General features: G+C 49.6%; 1 protein-coding gene across 1 annotated transcript; it reads left to right on the plus strand.

Moving 5' to 3' along the window:
* The first annotated feature begins 420 nt into the window (after window positions 1–420).
* Window positions 421–10002, plus strand: CH25H (cholesterol 25-hydroxylase). Its single transcript, XM_059172475.1, has one exon. The coding sequence runs from the start codon at window positions 1651–1653 to the stop codon at window positions 2461–2463; it is 813 nt and encodes a 270-aa protein (XP_059028458.1). The 5' UTR covers window positions 421–1650; the 3' UTR covers window positions 2464–10002.
* Window positions 10003–11844: the final 1842 nt, after the last annotated feature.

Consider the following 11844-nt stretch of genomic DNA (forward strand, 5'->3'; position numbering starts at 1 on the left):
GTGGAGCACAAAGCTAAAATAATATGCGTCTTCCTTTGCAAGTTGGTGGTGTGCGGAGTACCGGGCTTCTGTTTCTTTGAGGCCACAGGGCTAACAGCTTGGGGTTCCCAACCCAGGAGGAAATCACTTCAAGTGAAACGCTTAGTTCATGCCTGGCAGACGTTGTTGTTATGTTCCCATTTTAATGCTTGAAATAACTTTCCGCGGTGGCTACTCTTCTTTTCCTTCGGCGGGGTAAGGGGTGAGGAGGGGTGGCAGTTGGGCGACAACATGCAAAGCCTCGGGGAGTGAGTGAACCCCAACCTCACAGACACAGGACGCAAAGCTAGAATTAGTTCCGCGTGGTCCCGCCTTCCAAGTGCTCGTCCCCAACTTTTATCCTCTAGGGGACTCATGAGTCGCGTATCAGCCACCCGGGTCAAGGGCGGAGGTGGTTTTCTACGCGGTCCCGGGTGGCCCCAGAGCTCGCGCAGTACCGACCTTCTCCGGCCCGGTGCCCCCGGAGAGCCGCTGAGGTGGGGCCGGCCGCGCAGTGCCACTCGGGGCGCCAGGGGCTGTCGGAGGTTCGCAGGTTGAGACCAGCGGCAGCCGGGTCCAGCGAAGCCGGCGGAGAGGAGCGCAGCGCAGCGCAGGCGCGCCCTCCTCCGCTCTTGGCCCAGCGTCCCTCCGGGCTGCAGGCGCGCACCGGGGCGCCGCCAAGGAACAAAGCGGGTGGTTTACTGCCTTCATCGCTTCCATTCCAAATGAGGACGCCGCGGCTTTGCAGCCAGATGTGGGCAGGCTCTAGATGGTAAAACCCAGCACTTTTTTTTCTTTCTTTTTTTTTTAATTGAAGCCTCCCAGCCGCGGTCCGCGGTTCCAGCTCTGTCGCCGTGCCTCCTCGTCGGGGTCGCTGCTCTGGGCCCCGCGGGCGCAGCAGACAAAGAAACGAGCGGCCGCCTTCGGGGGGAGTCCGCGCTCGGTGGGATCCCGAGCCGGCGGCGATCGGGCGGGGAGAGCTGCGCGCGGAGACGCTGGAACCGTGCGTGTAGCCGCGCGCGCCCGGGCGCCCCGAGGTTCCCCCTGCGGGATGTTACGTGTGCAGCCCGCAGCGCATTAGATCGAGAGAAGGTGTGCCGACAGAAAGGATCCGAGATACAGGAAGGTACGTCGCTTTAAAAAGTTTTTAAAAATGCAGTGATGGTTGCTTCTTTAGGAAAGCACATGGACGCAATTCTCCGTACGCACTTAAAAATACAAGCGATTGCGCCCTGATTGCCAAGGAGCTCTTCAGCGCGGTGGAGGGAATATTCTCTACCTTGTCTGGGGGTGATGATGACAGAGGAACTAAGTTGTCAAAATTGGTAGAAACTACACTGAAGATCTGCGTATTGTATCGAGTGTACCCGGCACGTCAGTTGAAAAAAAAAATCGCACATACATCTGCTCGCATAGAAAAAGCTAATAAGTAAGCCTGTTGCGCCCGGAAAAAGCCGCTGCAGCGCAGCTGTAGATACGCCTTTTGGCAACTGAGCGCGACTCCGTGGGGTTATTTTTGCAAGATGGGCCCGGCCGGGAAAGGGGAGCGAGAGGGCTGCTGACATCACTCGGGGCGGGGCGCAGCGCAGAGAAAAGTCGGAGGGACCCGAGCCGCCCCGGCACAGCCTCAGCATGAGCAGCCACAACGCGTCCGAGCTCCCCATCCTCTGCAGCTCCGGCCAGCTGCTCCTGCAGCCGCTCTGGGACCGAGTGCGGGCCCGGGAGGCGCTCACGCAGTCGCCCTTGTTCGCGGTCCTATTTTCCATCACCACGTACGTGGGCTTCTGCCTGCCCTTCGTGGTGCTGGACGTCCTGTGCCCCTGGGTGCCCGCGCTGCGGCGCTACAAGATCCACCCGGACTTCTCGCCGACGGCGCGGCAGCTGCTGCCCTGCTTGGGGCAGACCCTCTACCAGCACGTGGTGTTTGTGCTCCCCTTGACGCTGCTGTACTGGGCCCGCGGCCCGGCGCCCTGGCCCCGAGAAGCCCCAGAGCTGCTACAGCTGGCGCGCCACGTCGTGGGCTGCCTGCTGCTCTTCGATGCTGAGTTCTTCGCGTGGCACGTGCTGCACCACAAGGTGCCATGGCTCTACCGCACCTTCCACAAGATGCACCACCAGAACACAGCCTCGTTCGCGTTGGCCACGCAGTACATGAGCGCCTGGGAGCTCCTCTCCTTGGGCTTCTTCGACATGGTGAACGTCACGCTGCTCCAGTGCCACCCGCTTACCGTCCTGGTGTTCCACGTGTTCAACATCTGGCTGTCGGTGGAGGACCACTCCGGCTACGACTTCCCCTGGTCCACGCACAGACTCGTGCCTTTCGGTTGGTACGGTGGCGTGAGGCACCACGACCTACACCACTCGCAGTTCAACTGCAACTTTGCCCCTTACTTCACGCACTGGGACAAACTCCTGGGGACTCTGAGGTCAGCTCATGCCAAGTGACTCACAGCCTCCCTCCCAGCCTGCGGTGGGGTGGCGCAGGGGGTGCCTCCCCCCACTCGGACCCAGGACTGCCTCAGGGCACTTTACACTTGAATCAGAAGAAACACACCTGAGCTGTTGTGTCTTGTTTTGGTTTTGTAAGTAATTTATTACCTGCTGGAGATCTAAAGTCTGATGTATTTTTAGTCTGATTAAGTAATTTATATGGTTTCTGTATCTGGCAATTGTATTCTTAGAGTCAAAGTCTAGCTCACTTCAGTAGCCTTGGTTCCCAGATATGTTAGCCGCTCATCACTGGCATATTTAAATCATCTCAAAAAGGACTTGATTGTAGGACAAGGAAGGTCCTGTGTTTCAAAGTGTCATAGAAATGGGCTAAAATAACGTCTTCTTACAGAGTGTAGGATTTCTGACTCTATTAGCAACAAACATGTTCCTGCTGGACAGTGATCACAATTGTTATGCTTTTTTCTATTTTTTCATGTAACAATATATTTATATTGAAAGAAATTATTTTTACTTAAAAAAGAAAGAAAGAAAGAAAGAACAGAATGTAAACCAAACAAGTTCTGCCTGCTGTTTCCTGGGCGTTTAGACTGATCAGTACTAAAATGGAAAGAGGGAGCTGGGGCGGCAGGTGACCTCCATCTTCTGTGGCTACAGAAGAAGAGGAGTCTGGTGGTGGGGTGTTTTGTGGGGCCTTTGTAGGAGAGACAAGACAGAGGCGGCAGAAGGGGTCAGTTAGTTTGTCTGTTTGGGTCTAGCCATTGCACAGAGGGAGAATCACTATTGTTCTGAATGGTTTTCAGCTGATTTCTGCATAACAAGCAACTCAAAGAATTACCTTCTAAAGTTTTAGAGAGATTAACCCTGCTCTAAAGTTTTAGAGAGATTAACCCTGCTCCACCATTTGATTAACTGGAGGGCAGTGGTGTTGGGGGAGGACTAGAATTAGCGGAGTGCCTTGCTTGGCAAAGCCAGCGAGTCCAGGGTGTGCATGAGAAGGGCTGATAGATACAGAAAGAGATTCTGAGTCAGCTCTGGTTTCTTACGTATCCATGTAGTGACCATCATGCACACAGCTCTGCAATTGGGGATTTTGGGGTTTTCACTTTTCTTAAGCAAAGACATACATGCAAATTGCATACCCCTTTGTTAAATGGAGAAAAAGTGACATTTGGCCCCAGGTCCCTGGTTCCTCATTTGTAAAAGGAGACTGTGTTCCAGATGTTCTCCCAGATTACTTAGTGCCCTCAATGTCCCTATGACCCACCACACACCTGTCACCTGTCACGTACCCCATCCTAAGCGGCTGCTGCCTGTTTGTTTTCACTTTATCTTTGGAACAGAGCTATATAGGGTAAAATAAAACATCAAGACAATTTAGGCAGACAAGTATGAAGAAGGGCAACTTTGCATGTAGTTTTAGGCTCATATGTGAACCGAATTATCCTGTTTAAAGGTGAAGCATTTGCCTAAGGACCAGGGTTTCTGCCCCGTGAGATTCCTGGGAAGGGTATCCAGCTCTCCCAATCTCTGACAAGTTGCAGTCACAATGCCCAGCTCCTCTGCAGATGGTCTCCCGTTCCCTCCCAAATCATGTGCTCCTTGGGTTTATTCACAAAGGCCCCTGCCTCCTCGGTGGGCAGAGGCACCAAGCAGGGTCTTATGGATTACACTGACCTGACTTGCGAATGTGCAAAATGGCCATCAGAGGCAAGTGGAACTTGCTGCCTTGGAGTGGACGGGTGACATACTGCGCAGAAGAAGGACAGGAGAAGTGACGGGCGGGGACGGACAGGTATGAAGTACGGGGTGCAAGTGTTACTTGTCCTGAGCAGCTCTGGGCTGCCGACAGATCTGCCACAATGACCGTTTGTCACAGCTCGCTCTCAGAGATGTTGTAAAATGTCTCTCGTGGCCTCAGTGTGTAAGGGAATTTTGCATTTTGGCCAATTGTACTCATGGAAATTATTTGGGCCCAGAAACCCTTTCTCTCAGTTGATGTTTGATTACTTTTTAATACCTTGGCAGCCGAGGGTAGGGGAGTGGAGAGGAAGAGAGGTTTTTCAGAAGAGCTCGAAACAATGAGAGTGAAATACTTCACTTTTGCATGCAGTCTGATGCTTTTATACATTGTTCCTCTTGCTCCTTAAGCTCAAAGGGAGGTCGGGTGGTTGCTATTATTACCATTACGATGACCATCCTGTATTACAGAGGGAGAATTGGTACCCATACAGGTGAGGTGACTTGCTCTCCATTATTAGAATGTTAGAAGGAGGAGCCAGTTCTTGAACTCAGGTCTTTGGATGCTTTTGAAACTCTCCACAATTGCTGGAGATTTGGCTTCTGTCTGCTCCTCCTCCCCAGCCACTGCTGCTGCCCTCAGGCACCGACCGAGGCTACCCCCCACCCCCACCTGTCATTACCTGGATGTGAACTTTCCTGGATTCAAAGGCAGGCTGCAGGAAAGCACAACCCAGGTCAAGATCTCTGTTTTCCGTCTCCCTCACTGGACACTGGCGGGGACATATAGCCAGACTGCCCTGGGGGGAAGCTTGACTCTGGGCCTTACCTAGTTGAGTGACTCTGGAAAAGTGACTTAGTCTCTCTGCCTTGGCATCCTCTCTGTGAATGTGGATCATCCCAGACCCCAGGTCCCAGAGTCCCCGTGGGAGAGTCTGCGTGACCACAGTTGGCTGCGGCGAGTGCTTTGGGCTTCAGGATGTCCCAGGGGGACCTGAGCCTCCCGTCTACACTCTTGAGCTCTCCCACCTCCCCAGGGACCCAAATATAGCCCCGGTTTTGAATTTTTGATCCTGCCTGACCTGGAACGCTGCTTCCTTGTCCTTTCAAGGCTAAGGTGTTGGAAAGAGAGAAGTCTGTGTTTGTTGGGCTCTCCCTCTTCACCCCGAGACATCCTACCCCTGCCTCTTCCTGAAGCTGAACCTCTGTGAACCTCTCCTGGTTCACTGCTCTCCTCCCAATGATCAATTCCAGTGATTTCCCTCCGCCCGGATTTTTTCTTTTTAAAGGGTAATCATTTTTGCTAACCAGTCTCTTCACTCTTGTTTGATCTTAGTGCTTTTTCTCCAAACTGCTTTCCTTCCTAAGTCTCCAGCTTCTTTCCCAGGGCGCCCCCCCACCCCCACTTTGCCCAGCAGGGAGCCCAGCCTCAGGGTATTTCTCTTGTTACAAAGTGTCTATGCTGTGTGCTAGGAGTGACCTTTGTAGCAGCAAATCCTGAGATCTCTGCTTGCATGGCATTCCGGCACACACACAGGGCATGATGTATACGTCCACACACACTCTGTGTGAATACACATTATGTGGCCACACACAAATCTGCACACTATTATATGTCCACAGGCATACATTTACACACATACTATATACATACACACAAAGACACATATGCATACACATACATATATATTACACACACATATACACACACAGAGTATAGATCTATTCCTCTTCTGTCTGTCTCTACACACACACACACACAACCATTTCCTTTTTGAAAAATATTTATTTATGTATTTATTTATTTAAGAGAGTGAGAGGGGTGAGGGGCAGAGGGAGAGAATCTTCCAGTAAACTCCCCACCCGGCACAGAGCTGGACACGGGGCTCCATCCCATGACCCATGAGATCACGCCCAGAGCCTGAACCAAGAGTTGGACACTTACCCTATTGAGCCACTCAGTGCCCCCCCGCACCCCCCACCACCACACACTACCGTTTCTGCCCTGCTCACCGTTTCTCTTTGCCCTTACTCATACTGTAGTCGTTCTTGGTGAAGGCTGGTTCAGTGTTGCATGAATCCTGGGAGCACAGAAACACAGCTTTGCCCTGAATCCCGTCTTTCTTCAGCGGTCCCATCATCCATCACTAGTCCATCCTGGCTTCCTAACTAAGGTCACATAATCTCACAACACATAATCTCTGCTCTAGAGGAGGTCCTAGTCTGCCGAGAAAGATCATCCGGCCAGCAAATCCATCTAACAATGTAGTCAGTTCTCCAGTGGTGGGTATTTTCAGGTCGTTAAGGGAGGCCCAGGAAAGGTGGGTCATTTGAGTAATAGAAACCACAAAGTGTTTGGATGCCTGGGTGGCTCAGTCGGTTAAGTGCCTGCCTTCGGCTCAGGTCATGATCCCGGGGTCCTGGGATCAAGTCCCCCATCAGGCTCCCTGCTCAGTGGGGAGTTGGTTTCTCCCTCTGCCCCTGCTCATGCTCTCTCTTTCAAATAAATCTCTGACAGACAGAGATCTCAAGTAGGCAGAGAGGCAGGCAGAGAGAGAGAGAGAGAGGAGGAAGCAGGCTTCCTGCCGAGAAGAGAGCCCGATGCAGGGCTCGACCCCAGGACCCTGGGATCATGACCCGAGCCGAAGGCAGAGGCTTTAACCCACTGAGCCACCGAGGACCCCCAAGGAATAAAATCTTAAAAAAAGAAAGAAAGAAAGGAACCCAGAAGGGTTTGGATATGTTCCCCAGGCAGGGTAAGGGGTGTCCCTGGGAGAAGCAACAGCAGGGCCAGGCGGAGAGGAATGAAGGAACCTGGCAGCTCCCGAGGAGGAAGGAAGCATGGAGTTCTCGAGAACAAGGGAGGAATGTCTGGCCACTTGACAAACCTCGGTCCCTGCTTAACCCTGTTTGCTCACCTGCCGCTGCTCAGGGCTTTTGGGAGATGGTATGTAAAAGTGCTTCCAAGCCAATGTCAGGGCTTGCTATTATTTGTTGATTTATAATGACTACACAGATGAATGAATAGAAAACTCGATGGGAAACGATATTCTGAGAAGCTCGGCTCGTATTCTCCAGGAAGCCTGTCCCTTAGGGTGAGGGGAGAGCACCACAGACTTTAGGCAAAGGAGTGATGCTATTAGAAACCATGGAAGAAGGTAATTGGTAGCAGAGAGCGGTGGTCCTGGTTCCAATGAGGGACCAATCCAGGTTCTCCTCAACTTCCATCCGGCTCCCTGGCATAGCAACACTGTGAATGTAAACCAGTTACTTAACCTACGACTCAGTTTTCTCATCTGGAAAACCAGGGTGGTAGAATTGTGAGCCATAAGAAAGATGTTTGGAGAATTTAGCACTCCGCTTCCCGCAGAGCAGGAACATGTGAGTAGTAGCACTTTTGTTACAAGTGGTTCGAAAAGCATTGTGATTGCAGACGGGATATAAGCTCGCTCCAAAACAAGTGTGGGTGAAGGTGGACAGGAAGAAATGGGCCTCTCTTTTGTCAGAAAAGCAACACAGGCCCTTCTCCATTGCAGAGATCATCAGAGTTAACCCTTTCCTGGGCTACCAGACCAAAAAGTCAGTCATTCAGACTCTCTCCGTCTCTCACTAGGATGCATTAAATGGTGTTTGAAAGTTTAAAAAAAAAAAAAAAAGCAAAGTTAGTGTGAACAGAAATTTTTAGACAAAAGCCCAAGGGCATTTCCTCCCTCTAAATATCTTTTGCTTATTTCCTTTTTCTGTACTTTTTGATCATGACTCAAAACAAGAAGAGAAACTTAAGCTGTCTGTCTTACCCAGCTTTCAAGGGCGGCTTGCTCGGTGGGGTGGCAGGAAGGGCAGCACCAAGGAAAAGCGAGTTTCTCCCCACTCTCTGCAGCTGGGAGCCTCCTTGCTCCTCTTCTCATGCCTACAGCCCTTCCTCGACCCCTCTCTTGGAAACACCACTCTACTCCTTTGCTACGGTACAGAGGTCCCTGAAGAAGAGGCCACGTCTTGCAGATCTTTGACTCCTTTAAAAGTGCTCAATCAGTGTCTCTGGCATGCAGGCTTTGGGGTTTGGAGCCCAAACGGGCTCTGGTTGAGCTCCCTGATTTTCCATTTTGCGGGAAACCATCCACTCCCTTGGGACATCAGTTTCCCTCTCTGTGAAATGAGTGGGGGTTGGGGGTTGCTGTGGTCCTCAGGCTGCTGGGGAGACCTAAGGAAGCAGATCAGCAGGATGCTGAGTGGATGTTCTGTGTGCAGAGTGTGATGACAGGGACCTTGGGTGTGTCAGGAAGGTACTGGGGTGACGTGGCTCCTGTCTCCCTCCATCTCCACACAGCAATTCTGCCTCACCGTTTCCTCCATCAGCCCTGCCGCAGGGCTCGTGCTGACCTCCTTTCCTGGGAATCCTCCCCTATCCTGGGAATCCTTTCCTCTTCATTCCCTGGTTTTTGCCTCCCTGCTAAGTCTCGGGAGAATACAGGAGGAGAGGGCCGTCAGAGTGCCCAGAGACGGAGGAAGCTGGCCCCCAGACAGCGAGTTTGCAGAAGGAGCCTGGGCAGGCGTGTTTGTGCCAGCCAGAAGCAATGTAGATCTGAGATGCTCTTCCTTTCCTCCGTGCCAAGGACGAATGCCAAGCCCAGAGCTACAGCTGGCTACACAAGCCGAATTTGGCAGCACAGGGCTTTTGAAAGAAGAAGCCTGGTGTAATTGGACACTAAGTGGAAAAAAACGCACCCCCTACCAGGCATGTTGAGTTCCCAGTGAAATGGACAAGAGTGGCTCCACCTTGGCCTTGGGTTGATCTGCCTGGGATGCAGCAGAGCCCAGGGAAGGGAGCTCACGTGCCGACACTGTCAAGCCAAGGAGATTCCACAACTGCTAAGGCTGAGACAGCATTGTCCAGTTTCCCTATTTGGTGAATAAGGAAACTGAGGCTCAGGCATGGGAAGTCACTTCTCCTGGGTCACACAGCTGGGTGAAAACTAAGACCAGTGCTCCCACCCCCACCCCCGCCTTCCCGCAGATTCCCTCCCACCCTCGGGTTTTCAGAGCCTCCTGCTGAATAGCCTAGAAATCATTCAAACCACAGTCTTCGTTAATCACTCACATAAACGCAACATAATCAGCTCTGCTGATTTTTAGCAACTTGAGTGAAGCCTTTATTCCACACTTGGCTCAGATCTATCTTGCCACATACCCTTGCCGGTAATCAGTGTAAACTTTTATTGTATCCCTGTGAACCCTGACAGTCTCCGTGTTGAGAATGTTGAAGAAAGGCTTAACATCATGGGGTACAATGAACCCAACAACAAGGAATGGGGCTCTTTGTACATCAACAACGAGGACGAATCTAACAATTGTGATAAATGGGGAAGCCAGACAAAAATGTGGTTCTATTTACACAAAACTTCAGAAAATGCAAGTGAATCCATTGTGACAGAAAGTGGATCAGTAGTTGTTTAAGGGAGGGAGTGGGCCTCAAAGATGCGTCTCCAGGGGGCGCAAGGAAACTTCTAGGGAAGATGGATATGTTCGCCATCTTGATTGTAGTACTGGTTTCATATATATATATATATATATATCAAACTGTATACTCTAAATGCCTGTAGTTTATTGTACATCAGTTATGCTGAGTAATGATGATGATCGTGTCAATGATGATTAATCATTTATGAATTTTAGCTTTAGAGCCAACTTACCGTGAGAAAAATATGGCAGGAGGGAACGTCACAATAACATCATAAGGACACACATCTACACAGAATCCAAGATCTATCCTTTGTACATTTGTACCCCTGACCTATCGGACATCACTTTCACAGAGGAATACATAGACCCTCACTCAGGAATTTACGATATGTAGACAAGGGGGTCGAGATGACCATGTTGGCCTACCATCTTGTGCCATGTGAATAGAGAGGCATGGAAGCTGGTCTACGGAATAAAGGAAGGATGAGCAGATTTTCAGCGAGGAGAGGTGAATGGAAAGAGAGTGAGGGGAGGGAGAGAGAAAAAGAGAGGTGTCAGCTGATTTGGATCCTGAGGGATATGCGCACCAGGTTCCACGTGTTAAGCCTGCTATCGTTCCTGCCTTTGCATTTCATGACTTTCCATTAAATGTCTCTTATTGGCTGTTGAGATGCCACTGTGGTTCTTATATGCAAAGAGAACATGGTTAAAACACAAGGGTTCTGGGGCGCCTGGGTGGCTCAGTCGGTTAAGTGTCTGGCTTCAGCTCAGGTCATGATCCCAGGGTCCTGGAATCGAGCCCCACATCAGGCTCGCTGCTCAGTGGGGAGCCTGCTTCTCCCTCTCCTCCGTGCTCATGCTCTCTCTTGCTACCTCTGTCTCTCTCTCTTTCAAACAAATCTTAAAAAACAACAACAACAACTAATAAAACAAAACCACAAGTGTTCTGTGATACCTTTCTACCTTTAGGTGGAAGAAGGAAATCCCTTTGATGCCAACCAGTCTAGGAGTTACGAGTGGTTGTCACCACCGGACATCCAATAAACATATCTTAGGTGGTTGCCACAGGCTATGTGGGTGTAACCGCACAATGTGTAGCTTTTTTCAACTGGCTTTTTTCAAGTAAAATAACATGTCCAAGGTTCATCTATGTTGTAGCACGGATCAGTACCTGTTTCTTTTTATTGTCAAATAATATTTCATTGCATGGGATATACTACGTTTTGTTTATCCACTTACCAGTTGGTGGACACTTGCACCGATTCACCCTTTTGGCTGCTGTTGTGAATAATGCTGCTATAAACATTCATGTAGATTTTTTCGTGGGGACATATTTTCTCATTTCTCTTGGGTATAAATGGGAATGGGATTACTGGGCCATACCGTAACATTTGAACTATTGAGAAATCGCCATAGTGTTCCAAAATATTATTTCTCATTCCCACCAGAAATGCATGGGTGTTCCAATTTCTTCACATTCTCCCATTATCTGTTGTTTTCATTTCTAAAAAATTATAGCCATTATTGTGGGTGTAAAGTGGTCTTTTACTGTGGTTTGATTTGTATTTCCTTAATGACTAAAGATGTCAAGCATTTGCTCCTGTGCTTACTGGTCATTTATATATCTTCTTTGAAGAAATGCCTATTTACGCCCTTTGCCTACAGAATGGAAGGAAATCAGAGAGGGAGACAGATCATGAGAGACTCTGGACTCTGGGAAATGAACTGAGGGTTACAGAAGGGAATGGGGGGGTTAGGTAATGGGGTTATGGGTACTAAGGGGGCCATGAATGGTGATAGCCTGGAGCCTGGAGTATTATACACAACTAATGAATTGTTGAACACTGTATCAAAAACTAGTGATGTACTATATGTTGGCTAACTGAACATAATAATAAAAAATTTTAAAAAATGAATTAAGATTTTCCACTGGAAAAAAATAATAAAATGTTTTTGCTCAAAAAAAAAAAAAAAAAAACAAAGCCAAAACCAAAATAAAGTCCTTTGCCATTTTATTTGTGGTCTTTGTTATTGAGTTGTAAGAGTTCTTTATATATTCTGGACACTAAACCCTTAACCAGACATGTGATATACAAATATTTAAGCATATTAAAGATGGTTGACTTAAAGTTTTTATTGGGACATCTGGGTGGCTCAGTCAGTTAAGCATCTGAC

The sequence above is a fragment of the Mustela lutreola genome, chromosome 4, assembly GCF_030435805.1.
Source record: "Mustela lutreola isolate mMusLut2 chromosome 4, mMusLut2.pri, whole genome shotgun sequence".
Lineage (NCBI taxonomy): Eukaryota > Metazoa > Chordata > Mammalia > Carnivora > Mustelidae > Mustela > Mustela lutreola.

Bases quoted from the DNA above. Each gene is read 5' to 3' on its own strand.
- CH25H (XM_059172475.1), top strand. From the start codon at position 1,651: ATGAGCAGCCACAACGCGTCCGAGCTCCCCATCCTCTGCAGCTCCGGC.